This window comes from Mytilus trossulus, chromosome 1 (assembly GCF_036588685.1).
Source record: "Mytilus trossulus isolate FHL-02 chromosome 1, PNRI_Mtr1.1.1.hap1, whole genome shotgun sequence".
Taxonomy (NCBI): domain Eukaryota; kingdom Metazoa; phylum Mollusca; class Bivalvia; order Mytilida; family Mytilidae; genus Mytilus; species Mytilus trossulus.
This window is the reverse complement of record NC_086373.1, coordinates 33,159,385-33,186,588: the sequence shown is the minus strand read 5'-3', so window position 1 is coordinate 33,186,588 and position 27,204 is coordinate 33,159,385. Positions and strand designations below refer to the sequence as shown.

Sequence of the window (27,204 nt, the reverse complement as noted above, 5' to 3'; positions counted from 1 at the left end):
TAACTATAAAATATACCAATATTAGATATTTCGGATAACAGATATCCTTCTTCAATAATAGCACGATGTCAAATGAATCATGTCAATTCAAATTGAGACTATCAAAATCTTGATTTATACAATTTAAGCGAACGCTGGAACAATTTTAAAATTTCCAAACACACCGCAAAGACTACAGAAATATGCAAACAATAAAAATAGTTATTTACGATGTGAAATGGCACAACTTTAGATTTCCAAAGGATGTGACAGTTGAGATGTATATATATATATATAAGAATGCTCAACAATCCGTTGAAAATTTGATTTTCTGACTTCTACTCCACATGATTGCTCTGTTTTATTTTACTTCTATTTAGGAAACCATAGTAAAATTTACCAAGAAACAATATATGCTAATCTGTCACTAGGGCTCATTAGTTAAATAATGGAATCTACATAGAACTCTAATAATATCCGTGATGAATTACTCAACTCTTCTATAGAGTTATGATTAAATGTGCTGCACCAAGGGAACAACCATTTAAATTTGAAAGAGCGGTATTTGGGTTTTTTTCTTTCTGAAAGAAGTTTTTTTCAAATCATGTAAACAGGGTGTAGTTCAGATCGCGAACAAAACTTAAGAACACAACCCAGAATGACAAATTCTCCCAATCAGAATTTTTTATCATCTTCCTGATCAAAGTATTTTGTTCTTCAATGTTGTAAACCAGCATATATTCTTAAAGGTTAAATGGTTCTTCCCTGCATGACATTTAATACCGTGTAATAATTAAAAATATGTCATACTATTATAAAATTGGTACTTTATATATTTATATATATATATTGATATATGACTGATAGGAGGTTCCTAGCATTTAAATAATCAGAAATATTCGAATTCTATATTTACAGTTTTCAATAAACACTAAAATTTTGATTTTCCCGTTCATTCAGATAGTCTTAAGGAAAATACGAACTTCTGTAATATATTACCACAGTAAACTGTTTCAAATGTTAATGCTACCAAACTTATCGAAATGGATGTAAACTGCACCATTTTTGACAGTACTGATGGCGTTGGTTTGCGATAACACAAAACTTATGTAATTTAAAAGAGAAAGCCGTCACTTTTAAAATTTATAATTTTTAAACAAATATAGACTCATATTGTATTTTACATTTTGACTAACTCCGTACACACGCCTGTAAAAACACTTTGTACTTTGTTGACGCCTAGAAAAAAATGGAAAACTACGAAAAATAGTATCCCGCGTATAACAATGTTACAGTTATACAATGTCACGAATACTTTAAATAAAGAGTACCACCTCATGCAACCGTAATCATAAGATCAGTGATTAAACAATCGGTTATGTAATTTTCTGTTGTTTCATAGATGAAATCTTTATGAAACAAACCAAATGAAACCGGTGTACAATCTGACATTATGTTGGGGATTTTTTAAACTGAAATATAATCAGTAATTGCTTTTAAACATCTGACTCCTTTGTCAGAAGCTTATCAGATTGTTCAGTTAGACCATTGGGTATCTTTAATTTAGAACTACGTGTTGATTTTTTTGTATATGTCCAGGGACGGAACAGAAAATATCCAATGGCATATCCCAGAACGACAGAACCAATAATCCAGACATTCATTGTCATTACACATAACATCAGAACGTATCCCAATACAACGCGAGTCATATGAATAGCTGTTCTTTTACCCACAAATGCACACTTTGCCATATTAACAGTTCTTTTGGTGTCTGACCTAGAAAAATATAAAAAAGAATGCTAAATTAATAGCTTAAAGTTAAAACAACACATCGCTATACGAAAATTGTATTCAAATTTAAAGCTAGTAAGACTAGGCAATGTACTTGCCACTCTGTTATGGGTTTTTTTGCAATGTTCTCGCTCGCATGTTTACCATTTTACTAGTTGTTATGGACTTTTTTTAATTATTGATTATGACTGTTTCGTAACGGCAAGTTTTTATGGATATATATTTATTTTATTTGTAACTCTATAAAAAAAAGTCGTTAGATTTAGAAACGATCCGTGTTTACAAACTGATTGATCACCTGAATAAACTTATTCTGATAGGTTATCAAATCAACACTGTCGTAGGATTTTTATCATATTGTATACTAATGTTGTTTCTAGTTAAATTAAACAAAAAACTAGATATATCGTGATACACAACAATGGACATTTTGAAGATATTTTCAGTTTGACCTTGTCCAAAAATATGTATTTCTCAGTCTGCTAATGATGTCTTTATTAAAAGACGAACATGATCTATAAAGTACTTCCTCGTCCTTTGTTTTCCTTTGGATATATGTCTCATTGGCAATCATATCACATCTGTTTATTTTTGTATTGGACTTTAAATTCTATTTATCAACAAAAATAGAAGAAATAAATTGTGCGTAGATCGTAGATCTTTGCCTGATATTTTCTTATATCCACTGAATTAGAAAGAATATAAAATGATCTGATTTTTTTTTCTATGGTTAAAGTCCGATTTGAAAAAAAGTGTTCCAACACATGAACTCGCACATTCGATGCGAACACTCTCGGCTGTGTGCTAGGTATATAATGTGAGAGGGAAGATACGATAAATAATCTAGCACTAGTATATGAAATGTACTAGACATGTCAGGCGAGTAGAAAGTGACGACAACTAGTCATGGACAGATGCTGTACGAATTATCTTATAACTCTACAATGTCAGTACGGGGCGCCGAATGGGACTCTTGTGGTTTTGTACAAAATTCAATTCTGTCATAACTAAATCATTTTTGTCTTACAAAACTATGTGCTACATACGGGGCGCCGAATGGGACTCTTGTGGTTTTGTACAAAATTCAATTCTGTCATAACAAAATCATTTTTATCTTACAAAACTATGTGCTACAGACTTGTTTTGTGAGAACTTCAATTTTGTGATGACAAAATTCATTTGTGTAGACAAAATTCATTTTTGTCATGACAAAATTCATTTTTGTCATGACAAAATTCATTTTTGTAGACAAAATTCATATTTGTCATGACAAAAGTCAATTTTTTCTTAAAGGTATGCAAATATAAACATATTTGCATACAAAATTGACTTTTGTTACCTGATATGGAAATTAAATCACAAAAGTCAATTGTGTACGGTAAGATTCAATTTTGTGAGACAAAATTGACTTTTGTGAAACAAAATTAACTTTTGTGAGACAAAATTGACTTTTGTGAGACAAAATTGACTTTTGTGAGACAAAATTCAATTTTGTCATTTTTGTTGAGACAAAATTCAATTTTGTAATTTTTGTTGAGACAAAATTCAATTTTGTCATTTTTGTTGAGACAAAAGTCAATTTTGTTAATTTTGTTGAGACAAAAGTCAATTTTGTAAATTTTGTTGAGACAAAAGTCAATTTTGTTAATTTCGTTGAGACAAAAGTCAATTTTGTCAATTTTGTTGAGACAAAAGTCAATTTTGTCAATTTTGTTGAGACAAAAGTCAATTTTGTGACGACAAAATTCATTTTTGTGATGACAAAATTGACTTTCGTGAGACAAAATTGACTTTCGTGAGACAAAAATCAATTTTGTTGAGATAAATTCAATTTTGTTAATTTTGTTGAGACAAAATTCAATTTTGTCAATTTTGTTGAGACAAAATTCAATTTTGTCAATTTTGTTGAGACAAAATTCAATTTTGTCAATTTTGTTGAGACAAAAGTCAATTTTGTCAATTTTGTCTCACAAAAGTCAATTTTGTGTAACAAAAGTCAATTTTGTGTAACAAAAGTCAATTTTGTGTAACAAAAGTCAATTTTGTGTAACAAAAGTCAATTTTGTGTAACAAAAGTCATTTTTGTGTAACAAAAGTCAATTTTGTGTAACAAAAGTCAATTTTGTGTAACAAAAGTCGATTTTGTATGCAAATTAGTTCACAGAAACCAAACTAAACTAATTTAAATACAAAATTGACTTTTGTCGCTCAATTTTCAAATTAGGTAACAAAAGTCAAGTCTGTGTAACAAAAATAAATTTTGTCATGACAAAAGTGACTTTTGTCCGCTGATAGATAATTTTGTATGACAAAATTTCAAATTTGTAGTATGATACAAATTTTGTTAAACTGAACTCATTTTTGTTGAACAAAAGTCACTTTTGTCCGTACAAAATTGAATTTTGAGTACAAAACCACAAGAGTCCCATTCGGCGCCCCGTACTACAGACTTGTTTTGTGAGAACTTCAATTTTGTGATGACAAAATTCTTTTGTGTAGACAAAATTCATTTGTGTAGACAAAATTCATTTTTGTAGACAAAATTCATTTTTGTAGACAAAATTCATTTTTGTAGACAAAATTCATTTTTGTAGACAAAATTCATATTTGTCATGACAAAAGTAAATTTTGTCTAAAAGGTATAAACATATTTGCATACAAAATTGACTTTTGTTACCTGATATGGAAATTAAATTACAAAAGTCAATTGTGTGAGGTAAGATTCAATTTTGTGAGACAAAATTCAATTTTGTCAATTTTGTTGAGACAAAAGTCAATTTTGTGAACTTTGTTGAGACAAAAGTCAATTTTGTTGAGACAAAAATCAATTTTGTCAATTTTGTTGAGACAAAAGTCAATTTTGTTGAGACAAAAGTCAATTTTGTTGAGACAAAAGTCAATTTTGTTGAGACAAAAGTCAATTTTGTTGAGACAAAAGTCAATTTTGTCAATTTTGTTCAGACAAAAATCAATTTTGTTAATTTTGTTCAGACAAAAGTCAATTTTGTCAATTTTGTTGAGACAAAAGTCAATTTTGTCAATTTTGTTGATTTCGTTGAGACAAAAGTCAATTTTGTTGAGACAAAAGTCAATTTTGTAACAACAAAATTGACTTTTATGAGACAAAATTGACTTTCGTGAGACAAAATTGACTTTTGTCAATTTTGTTGAGACAAAAGTCAATTTTGTTAACTTTGTTGAGACAAAGGTCAATTTTGTTGAGACAAAAATCAATTTTGTCAATTTTGTTGAGACAAAAGTCAATTTTGTTGAGACAAAAGTCAATTTTGTCAATTTTTTTCAGACAAAAATCAATTTTGTTAATTTTGTTCAGACAAAAGTCAATTATGTCAATTTTGTTGATTTCGTTGAGACAAAAGTCAATTTTGTCAATTTTGTTGAGACAAAAGTCAATTTTGTAACAACAAAATTGACTTTTATGAGACAAAATTGACTTTCGTGAGACAAAATTGACTTTCGTGAGACAAAAATCAATTTTGTTCTGACAAAATTCAATTTTGTCAATTTTGTTGAGACAAAATTCAATTTTGTCAATTTTGTTGAGACAAAATTCAATTTTGTCAATTTTGTTGAGACAAAATTCAATTTTGTCAATTTTGTTGAGACAAAAGTCAATTTTGTCGCACATTGGTCAATTTTGTCTCACAAAAGTTAATTTTGTCCATTTTGTTTGATCACATTGGTCAATTTTGTCTCACAAAAGTCAATTTTGTCAATTTTGTTGAAACAAAAGTCAATTTTGTCAATTTTGTCTCACAAAAGTCAATTTTGTGTAACAAAAGTCGATTATGTATGCAAATTAGTTCACAGAAACCAAACTAAACTAATTTGAATACAAAATTCACTTTTTTTCAAATTAGGTAATAAAAGTCAAGTCTGAGTAACAAAAATGAATTTTGTCAAGACAAAAGTGACTTTTGTCCGCTGATAGATAATTTTGTATGACAAAATTTTAAATTTGTAGTATGAAACAAATTTTGTTAAACTGAACTCATTTTTGTTGAACAAAAGTCACTTTTGTCCGTACAAAATTGAATTTTGAGTACAAAACCACAAGAGTCCCATTCGGCGCCCCGTAGTCAGGGCCAACATTACGGCCCTTATTATGACATCTCCCTTGAAAGTAACTCAATCGGTAGGTTTGGTGATTTTATTTTATAATAATTGGCCTCAGTTTTTCCAAATGTTGTCCGAATACAGACGGGGGCAAGTTGATGGTGAAAATGACAAGATCCCTGTTCAAGGAAAGTGCGAGAGCTGATAACTTTTTACTGCATACTAGTATACGTCACAATATTACTTATATAGTACCTACGTTTCTCCTTTTTGTAGTTTTGATTCGATTAAGTGTAGACTTTCGAACAAAATGGCCAAAACAACAGTTGTTATCATTCCTACGACCAAACCTAATGTAAAATACTGTAATTATTGATTAAGCTATCAAATAATAATATATGGAACCTGATGTTCAATGGTTGTCGTTTGTTGATGTGGTTCAAAGGTGTTTCTTGTTTCTCGTTTTTTATACATTGTATAGATTAGATTGTTGGTTTCCCATTTGAATGGTTTTACACTTGTCAGTTTATGTGGCCCTTTATAGATCATTGTTCGATGTTAACCAAGACTCCTTGTTGAGGACCGTACTTTGACTTATAATGGTTTACTTTTACAAATTTTGACTTGGATTGAGAGATGTCTCATTTGCAATCATACCATCTCTTTTTATATTTATCTTAAAAAAAAAACTTTATGATTTTTTTCAGTTGAAGTAGGTAGTTGTTTTCTGTAAAAATCGTGTTTATGAGAGTTGATCCATACCATGCCACGTAAACCATAAAATTTAAATCAAATGGTTCAGCGAAAGAAAAAACCTTTACTTGAACTTTCTGTTGAGTTTATTTGGTATAAAATTACAAAAATATTGATAGGATTGAAATTTTCGTCAACTTATTGTCAATTTGATAGTTTGGTTTGAGTAATTGCAATTGATAACTGCACGAGAGCTGTTTTTAAGTTATTTTTCGGAACAATTTATTTTGTATGTATGATTCAGGAAAGTATGTGATTATTACGTACCGACAGGATCACCAGTTTTCCATTGTAAGAATAAAAAGTTCGAGCTCGTGTATGTGGTCAGGACTTTATCCTGCAATAAATTCAATTTCAATAAATAAAAAACCCTCATTAATCAACGTTTCAATTCAAAGTACAAGTATTTTAATTCAGTTCTAACTAAATCTGTATGTTACCAAACCAACAATATTCTTTACAACTCCGCTTCCAACTATTACCTAACTTTGCACATAGATTAAAAATTATTTTTGGTTAGGTTTGAATCATTTTTCTCAGTGAAACTTATTTATTTTGTTGGGTCAAACTAAACTCCCGTGTAGTCTTCTTTTAATATTATTGAGCGAATGAGATTTTTCTCATATCAAAGTTACCAGACTGAAGATTTAATAAGCCAGACGCGCGTTTCGTCTTCATAAGACTCACCAGTGACAGTCAGATCAAAGAAGTTAGAAAGCCAAGTACATAGCTGAAGAGCATTGAGGTCCCATAATTCCAAAGTTTTTCAAAATCAAAGAAAATTCTTCGTACTTCGTACAACTCATATATTTTTAGAAAACAGTAAAACCATATAATTGATATTCATGTCACGCCTAATGTTGAATACTGGGCTGGTGACTCGGGACGAAACGTCCATCAGCAGTGGCATCGACCCAGTGGTGAAAATAGTTATCAAATGTTCCAGGCTTATACTTTGGTACGCCAGACGCACGTTTCGTCTACATAAGACTCACCAGCGACGTTCATATAAAAAGTTAGAAAGCCAAAACAAGTACAAAATTGAAGAGCATTGGGAATTTACAATTAATGTTGTGCAAAATACGACAAAGGTTATCTCTGCCTGGGATAAGAAAACCCTTAGTGTTTCGAATAATTCATACATTTACAAACAGTAAATTTCTAAAAATGATGTACACCTTCTAATTTGGACATAGTTGTATTATTTGTTCTAAGTTTCCCATCCGTGAAACTTTGTATTTTAGTCATGGATAGCTATTTAGAATAAGTTCTTGCGATATTCGAAATTCAAACAATATCCTTCAACATTATTCGAACTTTTCATTTCGAGCATAATAGATTATTGTATTCTTTTGCAGAAATAGACAAAACTGCAATCGCAGAAAAATCGTCATAACAGATCAATATCTCTAATAACGAGTCATAAGACAATTTCAGTCATTTACTTTTTTGGTAAATCTTGTCAAATCAATTAGTTTTTTTCCATATTTTTGCCAATTGTCTGGAATCTTGTGGCCGATGATAGATTTGTAGCAAATTAAATAGACAAAAATATTAGCAAGACAAGCTTAATGAATATACTGAATTGTTAGATACCATCCTAATAGAAAAGTGGCAATAGTTGAAGATGACGGTGAGTGACACAGGCTCTATAAATCCTCTAATTAAAGAAGTGCCTATAGTAAACATAACAATACGTCACTTTTGATAAAATAAAAATCAGTGAAACGCAAGAGAGATTAAACTTATTGGTAATAAAATGTCCACATACCATCATTTTGATGTCTAAATTCTATTTCTTTTCTTGTTCAGTTACTGTGTCATCTGAAAATAGCATGAATATTTTCATAAAAAGAACGAAAACAAGTTACATTTTATTGATAAAAAGAAAAAAATAATAATCTTGGATAAGAGTTTAACCAATCAACTTTAGTTTTGCTGCATTCAGAAACACTCTTCTGCATAGCGTAAATGTGTCCGATATAATCTTAAACTTTTAAAACAAAACATCATTTATGCTGAATTTATTCACTTTTTATTTTCTATGGAAGATTATAATTCGTCGCACGAATTTAGTATCTATCACATAGATAGGTTGATATATGAACATGATTTGTGTTTTTATGTCGAACTAGATATGTAATCCACATCTGCTTTCGTTTTATATCTTCAATGACATGTATTTTGCTAAAACTGCATCCGACGAATTTGTAGTTAGATAATGCTACAGGAATGGCAAAGATTTGTTAACAAAAGCACAGATTATTAAAAAAAAACAATTTGCAACAAACAGCTTGTCTATAGAGGAATTAGATGCCCCAGAGAGCATGTATTGCTCACCTGGCATTTTTCCATAAAGGAGAAGGCACAATTAAAGTCATTTTTTGGCCCCTGAAAATGCAAAATTGTAAACTTAATGAATTCTTTCAAAATTATTCTAATATTTTAATAAATGAACATGTTAATATAATCTGGACATTTAGCGCTGATAGGTCACTGGTGATAAAGCTATGAAATTACAAACATTTCCATTTTGACGTATTTGACCTAAAATGAAATTGTAAATTTTATGGTGAAACGTTATTTGAGCAATGTGGGCAACAGTAGTATACCGAGGTTCAAAGCATTACCCAAAGAGATAATTTATACTCTTAATATCTTCGTAAAATACATTTTGTACAATTTTATCTTTTTGAGTAAAGATGTTGCTCATATATTGATATCAATAACAAGATATTAAATGTTGTTTGTTGTCAGTTTCTGCTGTTTTGCATGGTATTGTTTTGCTGAATAAAAGCACAACATAGACAAATGTTAAAACATGTATTATTTGATACGTCAGACGCGCGTTTCGTCTACACAAGACTAAACATTGCGACTCCGTTCAAAATAGTTAGAAAGCAAAAGAAGTATAAAGTTGAAGACAATCGAGAACCCAAAATTCCACAAAATGTTGTGCCAAATATGGCTAAAGTAATCAATGTTTGGGAAAAGAAAATATTCAGTATTTCGAATATTCGTACTTTTACAAACAGTTTTAAATTTATAAAAATGACCACATAATTGATATTCATGTGAACATTACTCTGACTACTAGGATGGTGATACCATCGGGGATAAAACGTCAAACAGTAGTAGCATCGACCCAGTGGTGTAAATAGTTATCAAAGGTACCAGACTTGTAATTTGATACACCAGACGCGTGTTTTTTTCTATATAAGACGCATCAGTGACGCTCAGATGCAAATAGTTAGAAAGCCAAACATGTATAAAGTTGAAGAGCATAGACTAGAGACAGTAATACATGTATCATATTTATCTGTTTAACCATTAGATACGTTCTTAATGAGTGTATTGCTTTTAAAACATCGTCAAAATACTTAAACAAGTCCTTTAATTGTAAGTCGGAGTAAAGCATATTCAATTAAAACGTTAAATCACAACAACTAAAAACTGAACTCCGACGAAAATTCCAGACGGAAAGTCTTTAATCAAACGGCATTCATCACAATTTACGTAAATACAGACGTTGAAAACTAAGCAATATATATCTTTACTCTTTGATATGACCCACATTTATTGTTTTCTTTAAATTTAAATGTTAAATAAAAATCGTATCTAAATGATAATGCATGAAAAACCTTCATAAAGTCATGTGTACCATATGTACGATGGTAAATTACGGTATGAAGAGGATTATTGTACATATCAGTAAGTATGTGAATAGATATGCAGTCTTTTATTGCATTTTTCCCTACTATTTTATTTTCTTTTTCTAAAAATGTGAAATAGAAAGCCCTAAAAATAAACAGATACGGTTATAAAGATATATTTGAGATTGTCTTACCAGATAATAGTTTTGTCTACTTATTTCCCCCAAAACTGAGATAAAGACTCTATCTTACTTTTGTATTTATAAAACCATAGGTACATTTTTGTACATTAATAACTTCTAATGTAAGCCTTACCCTATGATAAGGATTATATAACTCAACGCTCCAATTGATTTTGGTATTAAAAAAAGTATTTTCTCGTATTTCCCCCTTAAAATAGAAATAATAGACCAAAGTATATTTAAATGTTATGGTTTAGGGACATCTTTAAAATTCATAAAAGATGTGGTATGATTGCCAATGAGACAACTATCCACAAAAGACCAAAATGACACAGACATTAACAACTATAGGTCACCGTACGGCCTTCAACAATGAGCAAAGCAATGTTAAACAATTCAAATGAGAAAATAAAGATAAGATAAGATAAAATAAGATAAATCTAAAAATAAAATCAAGATGAAATCGTACGTCCGGCCGTCTCCAGGACTAGTAGCCAGTGAACCAATGTGTCTTAGCACGTATGAAAAAAAAGCTGATGCAGTAAAAACAGCACCTGAGTGAGACATGAGAATAAAATTAGTATTGCAAAATGGTAACGTCAATATCCCGAAGAGAGAGAAAAAACATATTAAAACGAAGAGAGGCCAACTAAATTCTACAAGCTAACTTCTTACAAATTTTATTTAGATTGAATCAATAAAATATAGGCTTGAAACTGCTACATTGATGGAAACTGCTACATTCATCGATCGTTATATATATAGATCCGTGATATTTATGAACATATAAAACAAATAACTTAAAGCTAGATAATGTCTTATATAGGACGATTGTGTTTATTCAATGGTTAAACGGCATTATTTAAATCGGGGGGAAAACCCAAGTCTGCAATATTTATAATGGTAATCTCTATGGCGTTATACGCTTTTAACAATTGTTATAAAATGTGACGATAATTACTGACTACATACTCAGTTTCTCCCTATCTGCTATAGTATCGTCAAAACCATAGCAAATTTGCTAACATATTTTGAAAGCAAAGGATGTAAACAATACTTCAAATCTCGAAAGTCATCAGGAAAAACCTTAAGAGAAAATGTAAATCCACTTCAGGTCAAACTAATTTAACTTAAGCAGTTCAAACTATAGTTCCTTAATGATTTATGATTAGTCAATTAATAATTAAAGACAGGAATGCAATATATTATGTCGGTTTTGAAGCACGGACTATCGAGCTTGTGATAACCCTTGGATACAATCGGTCACTATCAGCAGTTTCTTTCAAAATGCTATAAAAAGAAGAAAAACAACCTGAACTGTCTTTTTCAAAATTTAGAAGTCATTTAATATTCTCGCTTTCATCAAATTCCACCTCTAAATGTTTCTCATGTCGACATATACAATATCCATGAGTGCCTGTTCAGTAATTTGCGATTTGTTGTATATAGTCTATAAAAACTAAATCTGTTATATAAAAAAGAAGATGTGGTATGATTGCCAATGAGACAACTATCCACAAAAGACCAAAATGACAACTATAGGTCACCGTACGGCCTTCAAAAATGATCAAAGCCCATACCGCATAGTCAGCTATAAAAGGGCCCGATAAGACAATGTAAAACAATTCAAACGAGAAAACTAACGGCCTAATTTATGTAAAAAAATGAACGAAAAACAAATATGTAACACATAAACAAACGACAACCACTGAATTACAGGCTCCTGACTTGGGACAGGCACGTACATAAATAATGTGTGTGTGTGGGGGGGGGGGGGGGGGTTAAACATGTTAGCGGGATCCCAACCCTCCCTCTAACCTGGGACAGTGGTATAACAGTACAACATGAGAACGAACTATAAAAATCAGTTGAAAAAGGCTTAACTCATCAGATAGACAAAATATACAAGTGGACGTGGCCGGGTACTTATACATCCCGACACAAAAAGACACAATGAACACATGTTAGCATGGAAATATGATTGTCATTATTTCAAAGACATAGCTATAACTAAGTCTTACCCGTCTGTATTAAAGTAAAAACGTGTTTGATTTGTTTAACTCCACCTTAGAATTAAACCATTATCTGTATATTTTGAAAGTTAAGATGTTGTTTTAAAAAATCAACACACCAGACAAAAACATGTTAAATCGTTTAACAGATGATTAACATGAGTAACAACTTTACTCTAGTTGTACGAAAATTTGATTTCTAAATAAATAATCTCAGTTTATATCAAATTCATTCTCATTGTAAGATCACACATTTCAAACATCTCACATGCTAATGTTTCTAGCAATTTGTAATACATAATCACCGTTCATCTATTTACGGAATACTGAACTTATCAAGGCCTCCGTATTTACATTTTACAAATACAATCAAGTGCACAGAAATAATACCTAAAAATACATGAGTATTATGGGTAGAAAAAAAAGAACATTAATATGTAAATGATTTTGCAGATCTATTGAAAACTAAGGAGTGTTATAATCCTTTTGCACTTTTAATGTGTATTATATGTAAGATGGTAACATTTTATGACAGCATAAAGAAAGTTTGTGAATAATTATATAAAAAAAGAAGATGTGGTATGATTGCCAATGAGACAACTCTCCACAAGAGACCATAATGACACAAAAACTAACAACTATAGGTCACCGTACGGCCTTCAACAATGATCAAAGCCCATACTGCATATTAAGCTATAAAGGCCCAGAAATGACAATGTAAAACAATTCAAATGAGAAAAATAACGGACTTATTTATTCTAGAAAATGAACGATATTATATGCAGTCTTTTGTCGCATTTCATCCTACTTGGGTTTTTTTCCTTTCTTTTTTGATTTATGAAATAGAACACCAAATATGATATGATAAGGTTGTAGAATGAATATATCAGTTTGACTTACCTTATGACAACTAATTATATTTGGGAAATAATTGCCATAAACTAAATTGATATTCTATCTATTTATATTGGTCCATTGGGCCGGGTGATTATATATGTAATTATATTTTGTACAAACTTATATATTTATGCTGATTTACACATGTCACTATAATAAACAATTTACTTACCTATATTTATAAATCGTATGTCCATTATTAAATACTACTGAACGTTATACCCAATGATAAGGATTATATAATTCAACGCTCCGTTTGATTTTTGTATTAATATGTATTTTTTCTCGTTTTCACCTTACAAATAGATAAAATAGACCAAAGTATTTCTAATGTTATAATTTTTGGACACAATTAGAATTCGGAATAGGTCATTGACACCAATAATTTGCTATAAACGTTTAATTCATGATTTAATTCTCAATTAAATAATTTGTACAACCTCATCCCAGCATCTTATATATTATGAATATTGAATATTTGATGTTTGCTGACCCCACCTTAGAATAAAAGCGCCTGTATGCATATTTTGACAGTTAAGATGTATTAAAAATCAGTACACGCAAAAAAAACGTGTCTTATCGTTTAACAGCTAAATACAATGAACAAAAAACTCAATCAAGTCAAACAAAAAACTGTGTGTAAATTAAAATAATTAAAAACAATTTTTTTATATCATTTTGATTCTCGTTGTACAATCTCATACAGTGAAAATCTCACAGGCTGTTTATTCTAGCAAATTGAAATCAATAACAGCCGTTCTTCTATAAACGTAAAATTTAACTTGTAAGGGTTCTGTGTGTGAATTTACATTTTTCAAATGCACATAAATGATATCTAAAAAAAATATATACATTGAAGTAAACACATATACACATGTTTCGCTGCATATAAATAAAAAATGATTTAAAATGAAATGATAATACAGAGCTGTTGGAAACTTGCAAGTGTTATAAATTCTTTTACAAATGAATTGTTTTGCTTTATGTGTACCGTATGTACAATAGTAAAGTGTTATGACGGCATGAAGAAGGTTATTGTACGTATCAATAAGTATGAGAATAATGATATGTACGTAGTCTTTTGTCGCATTGATCTCCCCTTGTTTTTATGTCTTCGAATAATATGATATAGAACCCCCCTTTTTAAATGATAACATAAAGTTGTAGATATATATTTGAGTCTTACCTCGAGAAAGCTTAAAGTACTTGGTAAAAATCAGCCAAAAACTAAAATCAAGACTATCTAATTTTTTAAAACATATGTCCATTAATAACTACTAATGAACGCCATACCCTATGATGATGATTATATAATTCAACGCTCTAGTTCATTTTGGTATTTAAATTGTATTTCTCGTTTTTTTTCTTTAAAATTGTGAAAATTAGACCAAAACGATTTTAATGTTATGGTTTTTGGACACCTTCAGAATTCTGTAAGCGATAATAGATACACACAAATCTTCAAATGCGTTTACTACAGATTTTTACACTTTAACTCTCAATCAAATAATTCTATTTGTTTCACCTCAGTCCAGGCTCTTATATTTCATCTTGTTTTGATTCAAAGATAAATTGGGGTAAACCAACAGAAAATGTTTTGTCTTTCGATATGAAAAGCTGAACCAATGTGATTTACCACGTACATTATAAGGTGAATTTAGTGCGTGAAACATGCGTACACAATAAGTACTGTAAAAAAAAAAGATGCAGCCGTACCGAAGTGAGAATAATCAACAATGAAACATGGGAGACATACCAAACTTATCATCTGTCATAAGAGTATCAGTAATTTCTTTGAAAATTGGTAACACCTCCTGATATCATTTGAGAAATGATACATTGAAAGGTAATAGTCTGTTCAGGTTAGTCAGTTTATTGTCCACAGTGGTGAAAAAAAGAGGCAAAGAGGCAAAAAATAATATCAAAGGGACATCGTCACTTATAATACGAAAATATACTGACAACGCAATGACAAAACAACAATCATAACAAAAAACTTACAACTGTATACAAAACACAACATAAAAAACTTAAGACTTAGCCACACTAATTTGCGCAGTGCTTTTCATTAGGGCTATATCAAATATTACTACGCCCAGGTCTCTAGACCACTCGGTCACCTAGATTGAACTAAAACTTCACCTTTCGATGGCAAAGTGAAGACGAAACGCACGTATGGTGTATTCAATTATGAACCTAGTTCCTTTGATAACTATAAGAATGTCGAAGTGTCCAATTGTAATGTTTATTTGTGTATTTCTCTGTCCTGAATGTTCTTGCATTTAATTTGCACTCTATTCCTGTCATGTAATATTGTCATTTTAGTGTTATATTTAACATTGCCATTAAAGCGCGAGGTTTGGCTAGCCGCAAAACCAGGTTCAATCCTCCATTTTTTTAAATGTCCTGTACGAATTCAGGAAAATGGTAGTTGTTATCTTACAGTTAATTTTTGTGTATGTTGCATTGCCGATTTGGTTTTTTGTTGCACTTCAGTGTTTCTGTTGTTTTGAATAACTAGTAAAGGCAACAGTAGTATATACCGCTGTTCGAAAGTCATAAATCAATTTAGAGAAAACAAATCCGGGTTACAAACTTAATCTGACGTAAAAACATCAACTTTAAGAGATAAACAACGAAACAACAGAAACACTGAAGTGCAACAAAAAACCAAAATCGGCATATTTACAACGATGCGTGAACTAAAACTAAACAGACATAAATTTTTTTTTGGGTACAGCAGTCAGCATCGTGTAACAATTTTAAAAGGAACAATTTAACAGAACACAAAAAACATCTATCTACAAACACATTCATTGATTCGCGTGTCTGACGTCAGAAAATTGTATACGTCGCATATATTTGTCGTTTAATGTATATACAAACAATTTTAAAATTGCTCATGAGGAATGTTAGCATTCAGGGTTAAAAAAACAAAAGTATGTAAGAATTGAACTCCTGCTATTGGAATATCGAGACAACACCTTAGTTCGGTACTGGTATGAAAATACGGATTGTTTGTGTTATTTAAAATTGCTGTTACAAAATGTTAAAATTATTATAAATTAAGGAATGTATCTCCCTCATGCAAAGCTCTGATTCCGTTAACAGATTTTGCTATTCTTTTTCGACCTTTTGGATTATAGCTCATCACCTTTTATATAAGCTTTGGATTTTATATAGTTTGGAAAAATTGGTACCATAATGTTATTACTACCACTGGGTCGATGCCTCTGCTGGTGGACTGTTAGTCTCAGAGAGTATCACAAGCCCAGTAGCCAGTACTTCTGTTCTGGCATGAAAATACGGATTTTTTTTGTGTACTAAGTAATTTAAATTTGCTGTTACAAAATGTTAGAATTTATTATAACTCAAGGAATGTATCTCCCTCATGCAAAACTCTTATTCCTTTCACGGATTTGGCTATTCTTTTTGGACCTTTTGGATTATAGCTCATCACCTTTTATATAAGTTGTGGATTTCCAATATTTTGGCCACGAGCATCACTGAAGAGACATGTATTGTCAAAATGATAGGAAAATGGTGCAGGAAAATTGGTACCGTTCATGTTCTTATAGTATAATTTTTGCCGCAGATATTTCATTGAGAGCCATTTTGAAACATGAAGACTGGTATATTTGATGAAGTTTACATCTATCGTAACTTGAAAACGAACGAAAACCAATAGGTAACACAGCAACAAACGACAACCAGAGAATAACAGGCTCCTGACATATGTTCAAAATGTACGTTTTTCTTGTCTTACTGGATGGTATATAAGTTTACAGGTGCGGAAAAAATGTATGTTGAGAGACAAATTCTGTACATACGTTACTATATACCTTATGTATACAATTAAAGTCAAGTTGTTTAAAAAAAACGTCTGTTGGGAGGCACTCATGCATTCAGCACTTTTAAAATTAAAATTTGGTTTAAAATTTAAAATTGACCGAATATATTTTCTTTAATATGAATAGGATAAGTTCTTCTTTTGTTCCGATCTAAATATAGTTTATTTCAAATAACTTCCTAAAATTTGAAACCTAATACATAATATCACGTAGAGATCAAAACATTTATTGTAATATGACGCATTTATTAGAACAGGTAGTTTGTATTTTTCTCTCGTTCGATTACAACTGTTGGTACAATATGCAACATTCGACATTCAACATTTAAAATATTTTTTTAAACATTCGTTTTCAACATTCGCAACGTTCGTCTCGAACATTGAGCATTAGTTTTTCAACATTAAACATTTAATCTCAACATTCAACATTCGATTTTAACATGCAATAGTCGTTTTTCAACATTAAACTTTCGTTCTCAACATTCATCATTCGATTTCAACATGCAATAGTCGTTTTTCAACATTAAACTTTCGTTCAAACTTTCGTTATCAATATTCAACATTAGATTTCAAAATGCAATAGTCGTTTTTCAACATTAAACTTTCGTTTTCAATATTTAACATTCGGTTTCAACATTCAATCTTCAACTTTTTTATCTTTTCAACATTCGATTTCAACATTAAACACTAAACTTGTTTTTTCAACATTCGATTTCAACGTTCAACACTTGTTATTCAATAGTCAACATTCGTTTTCAACATTCGTTTTCAGAATTCGTTTTTCTATATTCAACATTTGTTTTCAGAATTCGTTTTTCTATATTCAACATTCGATTTCAACATTTAACATGTGATATAAAAAAAAATACAATCAAATATTTTCGAAAAGTTTTGAATGTTGAATGTTAAAATCGAATGAAAAATGTTAAAAACGATTGCTGCAAACTAAAGTTAAATGTTAATATACGAATGTTGAATGTTGAAAGAGCATCAATGAAGAGACATGTATTGTCGAAATGCGCATCTGGTGCAAGAAAATTGGTACCGTTATTTTTATTGAAAACGAATGTTGATTGTGATCATCTCTCCCCTTACCTGTGTAACATGTGTAATAGTTCAACATAAGAACAAAGTAATTAGACCTGTTTCCATTCAAAATGCAATGATTTATTTGCAATATGAAATTTCTTTATTATCCGTGAATGATAATCGGAGTGTGTGTGTGTAAATATAGATATAACTATTCATTAGTTTTTTGAAAAAAATATATATATGTCAATTATTCATAAATAAAAATAAAACACATCATTTACCTTAGCTGTATTTGGTAAAACTTTTAGGAATATTTGGTCCTCAATGTTCTTCAACTTCATACTTTATTAGATTTTTTTAACATTTTTTTAATCGAGCGTCACTGATGAGTCTTTTGTAGACGAAACGCGCGTCTGGCACACATATAAAATTTAAATCCTGGTTTCTATGGTGAGTTTATTTACAACCAATAGATCGATACCACTGATGGTGGAGTCTTAATTCCCCGAGGGAATCATCAGCCCAGTAGTCATCGCTTCTGTGTTGACATGAATTATCATTGATATGGTCATACTTAAAAATTAACTGTTCACACAACTTTTTAAATACAAAGGCTTTTCTACCTCAAAAATAGATTGCATAAGCTGTTTTTGGCAAACTTTTTACCAAAAGTTGTCCTAAATGCTCTTCAACTTCATACTTTATTTGACCTTTAACATTTTTTTATTTGGGCGCCACTGATTATGTTTTTGTAGACGAAACGCGCGTTTGGCTCAAATATAAAATTTCTATCCTGGTATCTTTGATCAGTTTAGTTACGTTCTTTTTAAGTCATGAGTGAAGGTCACATGCTTTTACTTAAAGACGTATATCAAGTAGTAAATGCAATCTTAATTTACAAGGACGGTCAGTCACGATCAAAAAAAAAATCCCGATCTCACACAATAATTTTTGTTTAAATATTCACAAAATACTACTTTTTCAAAAATAATTTGAACCTTTTTAAGAATAAACACATTTAGAATTTTACTTATTTCACAAACAGAGATAAAGTTTAGTAATTGCATGATGCATTTTCCTATACCTTCGGGCACAGTATTTGCAGATTTTACAGATCCCCTCTCACACCTTTTGATTAGGCCAAACAAAAAAGTATGAGCGGTTCCAGTTACATCTCAAAAAATTAGGATAGCTGACTTTGCGGTACGGGCTTTGCTCATTGTCGAAGGCCGTACGGTGACCTATAGTTGTTAATGTCTGTATCATTTAAGTCTCTTGTGGACAGTTGTCTCATTGGCAATCACACCACATCTTTTTTTATAGGGAAGGAGTTTTTTTTTAATGATTTATGTTTTCGTTGAGTCTATGGGAGCAATGTTCTGACTTTAACAGTGCTTAATGAAAAATGACAAAACAATCTTAAGGGTAGGCTATTATTAAAACTCAAAAGTAGGGAAGGTATGGTTACTGGAACCACACATATATTTTTATTTTGCCTTATATAACAGTTTTTTTCCACATATTTTGAAGTTGACTTTTATTTCATTGCATCGTTTCTTATTCTTCGTTATCATTTTACTTGAATTACCGAATGAAGCCGTACAAATGCGTATAAAACAGTGTTTGAATTTAAAATGTTCTCATCTGAGTACTTAATAAAAGCAATTTACTGCTTGATTAACAGTGAATACAAACCATTTTCACAATAAATTTACACAAAGACATCTTGTCTTTCAGCTTAGGGCAAGATATAAATTTATGTGTGTAAACACATATAAATGAATATGGAACATTCGAAGACTGATTTGAGTTTACAAATTCGTTTATTCTATCACTTTACCTTACCATTTTGTTCACGTAAAAGTAAAATGGCAATCATCTACTTCAAATGATTGGTTAAATTTTAAACAAAATGGCCAACGAAGGTACAAGTATCTTGTCTTAGGAAGGGGTAAGTCCTTCTTTGTAAAGGATCACTCTAATTCAAACAACAAAATTCTCTGAAACTGATATTATCAAGATGCTTGATTTCTTTATTGAGAGCATATGTGTTACGTTCGGAGGACATGTTTTTCAACAGACTATCGGCATTCCGATGAAAACGAATTGTGTCCTCTTCTTGCCGACTTGTTTCTTTATTATTATGAGGCTGACTTCATACAGAAACTTCATAGGAAGAAAGATAAGAAGTTAGCAATATCCATTAACTCTACTTTCTGCTATATAGATGATGTTCTTTCCTCGGTTCTTTCACTACAAAATTCGAAATGTGGTGCCTATGTCGAACGCATCTATCCCATTGAAGTAGAGATAAAGGATACAACAGATACAGTTAAGTAGGACTCACATCTTCTTTTCTTTAATATATAAAAACAAAATATTGGTATTATTGATGAGTTTTAAAAAAAACTTGACACTTATAAACAAGTCAAAAATTAGTCGCGTCTGGTGGTATATTCTGGTAACCCAGATACACCCAAGCATATATGCATTCAATGTTTACATCGGGAAAAGGTCAGTTTATTTGCTGAGTACTTATATTTCGAAAGTTAATATCAATCGATAACTTGTCTAACCTTGCTGTATATATATATAATGACAATAAGAATGTTCCTGATAGGTATACAGCAAGTAGAGAAATAACTTAAAGTTGGTTCTCCAAAAATTAATTCGGTTGCAATTGCTTTCACCAATTTTACATAAAGCTCCAATAGCTATCTCTACTCGTAATTTGCTATTCAAGGAGGCAAAATAATACCATTGAATTGAAGTTATGTTTACATTTCAACTTATTTCTATTTTTACTATGAACGTGATCTATAAATAATAGCATCATTGCTTTAACAGGACAAACATTGAAAAAAGATAGTGTTTATATGGGCAGTAAAATAGTGTCATTAGATTTCGCACTCGTAAGGCCATTAATAAAAGAGCCAATTATGCATAGCTAACAATAAAAGACCTGGGTATAACGAAAAGTGGAAGATAGAAAATCTACTGCCTGAATTATGTTTTAAAACAATTAACAAAAATCAAACACCATTTAGCTGTAATAACTAAATTACAGACTCCTGAGTTGGGATATGTATTTACAGAATGTGGCGGGGTCAAATATGTTTGTAAGCGCTCAAACATCTCCCTTACCCGGAATAGCGGTGAACAAAACAACATAAGACCAATGTGAAAAATCCATGACAAATAACTTGCCTCATCGGCCGTGTAAGCCAAAAAAAAAAGCCCAACTCCCCTTTTTTGTCCGGAAATTTTATAGATTTCTTCAAAATAAATTTGTAAAAATATATAATATTTGTTTACATAAGAGGAAAATAAAATAAACCGATGACAAAGTTATTATCAAATAAATTATATTACCTCAGAAAATTCCGTGTCATATAGTACATAATTTTGTGAAAACCTATTAATATATGTTTTTGTGTAAATGTGATATTGTCTTAAATATCGAACGAAACAATGAAGATGACGAATACTTATTGCATAACACAATAATCAGGTCAGACAGTGAATAGCAAGCCTATAATATAATATAATCTTATGGTCGATGTCACTGTTGGTAGAGTTTTAATTCCTCGAGGGTATCACCAATCCAGTAGTCAGCACTTATGAGCTGACATGAGTTGTGCTGACATGAATTTTCTTGATATGGTCATATTTATGAATTGAATTTTTGAAATACTAAGGCTATTCTACTTAAGGAATAGATAACCTTAGTTGTATGTTGCAAATCTTTTAGAAATTTTGGTCAACAATGATCTACAACTTCGTATTTTATTTGGCCTTTGTAACATTTTGGGATTTGAGCGTCACTGACGAGTCTTTTGTAGACGAAACGCGCGTTTGGCGTAAATACAAAATTTAATCCTGGTATCTATGATGAGTTTATTATCATATGCATATGCATCAATTATTTGAATGTGTAACGTTTCTTACATTAATTTGAAAATTAATGAATTTGGACCGACAAATAGATATAATCATAATAATTTCAGCATGCATTCAGTCATTAGTTTTGAGGAAAACGTATCCTAAATTCGAAATTTCACATCTTGACCGCCGTCTAAAACCTAAAATAACAAATATACCCAAATACAAGGAACATTCCCATTGGAAGATCTCTTACTAAATGGCAAAATCAAAAGCTCAAAATACATTAAACGAATAGAAAACAAGTATCATATCTAAACGATCAAAGAACAATTGATTTCATGTTAAAGTTAATTTCCTACTGTATGTATAGTAAGAGTTTGGTTTGTAATTACGATTGACGTCTGCAAATAATACAAGTAGTCAAATTTAAACCTGTATATGGTCCGATACCACAGTTATTTCGCAGTGCATTTCTTTTAGACAATAATTGAAAATTAAAAAAAATCCACCGGCACTTTTTTAGTAAGTTGTATTACCTTTTGGACAAATATATCAAATTTATAGAAAACTTCATCGGCTCTAACCCAAAATATTGTCAATTTCATGTTTAGGCAGACTTGAAAATTTTTGACCGCTTCCGAAATGCTAATTTTTTTACCTTTTTTTAGCTGGACCAAATCACTACTTGACTTTCAAATTCATGACCCAAATTTTTTTACGGTGTAATTTTGCTCAATGTTAACTGTGTGGTGACCAATAGTGGATAATTTCTAGGTCATTTGGTCTATGGAGGCGAGTTGTCTTATGACACTGTTCCAGACTATATGAGTATTCGGACCGTACGCGTACTGTCCGGACCGTATACGTATACTCAAACAGTCCGACCATACGCGTACAGTCGGACCGTATGAGTATACGCGTACGGTCCAGTACGAGCTGACCATACATGTTATTTGATCATATGGGTATCATTAAAACAATCTTTATTTTTAGTTTTAGTTTTACAATTGTTATTGATAATTTAATACAATTAGATAGATAAAATGAACAAACGAACAATTGAAATAAGGCATTTGTTTAATTGTATACATCTGAATCCTATTTTGGTACACTCGCCCAAGGTGACACAATTCAAGTAACGTTATATTTTTAGCATTTTCATGTATACAGTTCGGTCATGTTTTTTTGCATTTGCATTTTTTGGTAAAGTTGCTAAATATTCTAAAACACTTTATGTTTCCTTCCGATAACTTCAATTCATAATGCAATTAATGTATTACTGATCGCCATGCTTAATACAAGAGATTAACATATTTAATTAGCGTGAATTAAAAAATAGTTAAAATATAAAGTTTTTGTTTCAATTACAATTGAACTTTTTTATATTAATTTGATAGTTAAGTTATGTTTATCTGCTACTGATATGCATTTGTATCTAAAAAACTTGACCAACTTTTTAATATTAGTCAGACCGTACGCGTACGGTCCGACCGTATGAGTATTTTGAAAAAGTACGCATACGGTCCAGACCGTACGCGTACAGTCTATATACTCATACGGTCTGGAACAATACCACATCTTATTTTCACATTATGATTAAACAGACCAGACGTGTGTTGAGACCATTGAGCAATTACAGTCAATTATCGTCCTTTCCAAAATGAAATGAAATAAATGAAATAACACTATATTTATATAAATTGAAATAAAAGAGCGGCAAAAAATGCAAAAAGAGATATTCAAAGTCACAAGTTGAAAATAAACTGACAACGCCATGGCAAAGAAAAGAAGGGAAAGATCAAAGGACAATCAAGTGTATACAAAACACAACACAGACAATTAAGGACTGATCACCAAGAACCAACCAAAATCAGGTGGATCTCAGTTGCTCCGGAAGGGTAAATAGCACTTTTTACAATAAGTGTGTACAGGGCATTTTTTTTTTTGGATCAAACATCATCAGCAACGCTCAAATCTAAACATAAATAAAAGCCAACGATGTATTAGTATTTGAAACCTGAAGGTGTGTTAATATGATAGCTATTAGGTTTCCTAAATAGGATATATAGATTTGTCGAAAGTCAACTTTGCCAGATCGAGTTGCGTAGCTCTTGAAACCCTTTGGAACGAACAGTCCATCGGCAGCGGTATGGTCACAATGCGTTAAATTGAAAATATAAAAAAATGCGATGCGTCTGAAGAGCGCTTGTTTTGGATTTTCCTTTATCGGGAACATGCAAGTCAAAAATAAATTTCAGGAAAAGGTGAATATATTAAGTACTTGAATACGACCAAAGAAATCAGCAAAGAATAACAAAATCTATCCAAGATAAACGTTGCAGGTTGGGACATTAGTTTCTAAATTCTGAATTCATCTACAGAAAATTCCATAAAGCTTTGTTATGAATCGTGTCAGTATCACATTTTCCTCGGAGTTCGGTATTTTTGTGATTTTACTTTTTACTTTTTAGCACTCAATCATTTATCATAGAACTCTGTGTTTCTGTGGGGTTTTATTTCATACTTTTGTTTATTTCATAAGAAATAAAACATACAAAAGAAGTAGTAAGAAACTATAGGTCAGAGGGAGATAGATGTGACCATGACCGAAATACGGAAAAGTAAAATAAGAAAGTCTCATTCATGAGATATTATCTATGAGCATGGTGTTATATCCATTCTATTTAAAATGGCATGTGAATGTCAAATTTTTGTTCACCGATTTTACTCAAATTTCCAAATTTGACTTATATCATACTGAAATGTATATCACATTTGAATATCCTTAATGTAACGTAAAAGTTCTGCAAAAATTCTGAAAATTAAGCAAATGCACATAATTGTTAAAAACAAAATTTATGTGCATAAGTACTGTTAATTAATATGTAATATGTAAAGAGTATTTTTCATAGACACGTGCCTGTGAAATCAAAATAAAATCTATACAACTTGAGCTAAAAAAAGTTTTCGGATAGGAAGAAATGTCAATGTGAAAGGGGCATTGGGTACGATTTACATAAAAACATAATAAAAACGATTCTTTTTCAAGTATTAATAAAAACGGATATTTGCAATAATATTTCATTATAAGCAGTCATGCAGTTTTGCACAAATCTAAGAGGGACGAAAGATACAAGGGGGACAGTGAAACTCACATATGCTCTCAACATATGCTAAGAATATATCACCGCGGACGTGTCGTTGACTTGTAAGTATATAACTAAACCTGAATTGAATAGTATTCATTTGTTTGACTTTCAATTGAGCCTCTTACTTAGAGATGGGTTACGCATGTACTAGGCATAGTAAGCTATTAAAATGGAAAGAATGCAAACTCTGAAATTGAAACAATTACGAACCATTTTGTTGACTGATTCGATCAACAACAAAAAATCTTATATAATATATAAATTCGATTTTTAACATTTAAGTTTCAACTTTTTATAACATGAAATTAAACAGACCTAGAAAAATCCAATTGCACTTTATCGATGTCTATTTAGATTCATATTTATGTTTTTTATCGAAATAAATGACCGTCGACAGTATTCGGAGGTCATCTCGATGGTTAGTTACATTGTCTTTGACTAAAATAAACAAGAAATACTTTTTGATAAATTTGATAGTTAATGCCCCTTTAAAGACGCTAGCCCTTTCGGTACGTATAAGGGACGGACACCGAAGTGAGATGATCTATAGCATATATTTTGACAGTCATTTAACGTTATATATATTGACACTCTTTTCAAGTTATATATATTGTACCTGTAAATACTTATAAACCAAATATTAATCCATCAATTTTGACTGCACTTGCGTGTACATAAATTTATGTTAATATGGATATTTCACTTGTCAGTTGGAGACACTTTTATAGCATTCGACCTACTACAGCTTCAACTGTTGATCTACAAAACCGCATATAAACCATGATTTACCTATACAAATGAAATTCATGGACATGCATTATAAATAATTGCAGTCAATGGCGGTAAACTTCGTTATGCTCATCTGAATGTTTTCATTTTAAATCGTCAGTTAATACGTCTATTTACATGTAGCATGTCCATACATTTATCAAAGGTATGATTGTTTACGTTCAATAAACCTCGCAACACAGCATAGACGATCATAGACGAATGCGTTCTAGTGTTCTATTAAAATTGTCAACTAGAAAAAATAAACTAACAAATTTACCAAACTTTATAGAAGATTCAAAACGGAAAATCCCTTATCAAATTTCTAAATCAAAAGCTGAAACACGTTATATGAAATGAAAATAACTGGCATACTCCTGACTTGGGACAGACATTTCCTTCGATGTTTGCAACAAATTATATCTTCTTTTTCATGTTTTTCTTCCTTTTCCTCTACTTGTTCTTGTACAACCTTTTCCGTGTCAACTTTTTACCTGTTGATACTGACTTATGATATGTTGTATGAAGTTACATTACTTATGAGTCTTTTGTAGGCAAAACGTGCGCATCTGGCGCAAATACAAAAATATAATCCCGGTATCTATGATGAGTTTATTTACCATAAAAAAAAGTGTGTCGCACATGAGCATGACATTCATGTAACAAATTTAAACGCATAACACAATGTTTCATTTAGGGACATATATGTGTTCAGGACATGACTTCCTCAAAGTTTCTCCTTAGTTTTTGGCATTGGGTTATAGCTATATATCTACAACTTCTACAATAAATCGTTATATATCTCAAAATATAGATATTTTATTTACCTTGATAAGACCTTTGTAGTGAAAAAAAAACCATGATCTAGTTCCAATAAACATGGGGAACATAATAATATACTAAGTAAACAAACTAAAACCTAATTATCAATGTTGATAGTTTCCAAAATAGTACGATACCTTTCAGAATACAGAGTTTCTCTAGAAATTCAAGGGTATACCTTACGTTTGATTGAATTCTCCTAATCTGTCTCACTTAACATTGTCTGTCGCAAGATTACACTTGAACGCTTAAAAATCAGTGTCAGTATAAGGCGAAAAACATCTTCCTGCGGTTTATCAGCAATAAATGAAGAAAATCGCGGCTGTCCGTTTTATATGATTTATTTTATGA

At 30.9% G+C, this 27,204-nt stretch overlaps 1 protein-coding gene across 5 annotated transcripts; it reads right to left on the bottom strand.

Annotated features, from left to right (window-relative positions):
- LOC134722096 (protein SLC31A2-like) lies at positions 1–27,204 on the bottom strand. Of its 5 annotated transcripts, none has more exons than XM_063585581.1 (6): positions 26,991–27,204; positions 8,944–8,994; positions 8,375–8,427; positions 6,871–6,940; positions 6,110–6,200; positions 1–1,758 (listed from the first exon to the last, which is right to left on the bottom strand). In XM_063585581.1, the coding sequence occupies exons 3-6, from the start codon at positions 8,378–8,380 to the stop codon at positions 1,476–1,478; spliced, it is 450 nt and encodes a 149-aa protein (XP_063441651.1). In that variant the 5' UTR covers positions 8,381–8,427; positions 8,944–8,994; positions 26,991–27,204; the 3' UTR covers positions 1–1,475. The 5 variants fall into 5 exon arrangements, 4 of the variants coding, with proteins under 4 accessions (XP_063441651.1, XP_063441643.1, XP_063441662.1 ...); XM_063585573.1 differs by lacking the exon at positions 26,991–27,204 and adding an exon at positions 14,534–14,643; XR_010107967.1 differs by lacking the exons at positions 6,110–6,200; positions 26,991–27,204 and adding an exon at positions 14,534–14,643.

Excerpts from the sequence above, each read along its gene's own strand:
- LOC134722096 (XM_063585581.1), bottom strand. Across the intron at positions 6,201-6,870 it reads GAAAACTGGTGATCCTGTCG|GTTTGGTCGTAGGAATGATA; the intron begins GTACGTAATAAT and ends ATTTTACATTAG. Across the intron at positions 1,759-6,109 it reads AAACTACAAAAAGGAGAAAC|GTCAGACACCAAAAGAACTG; the intron begins GTAGGTACTATA and ends ATATTTTTCTAG.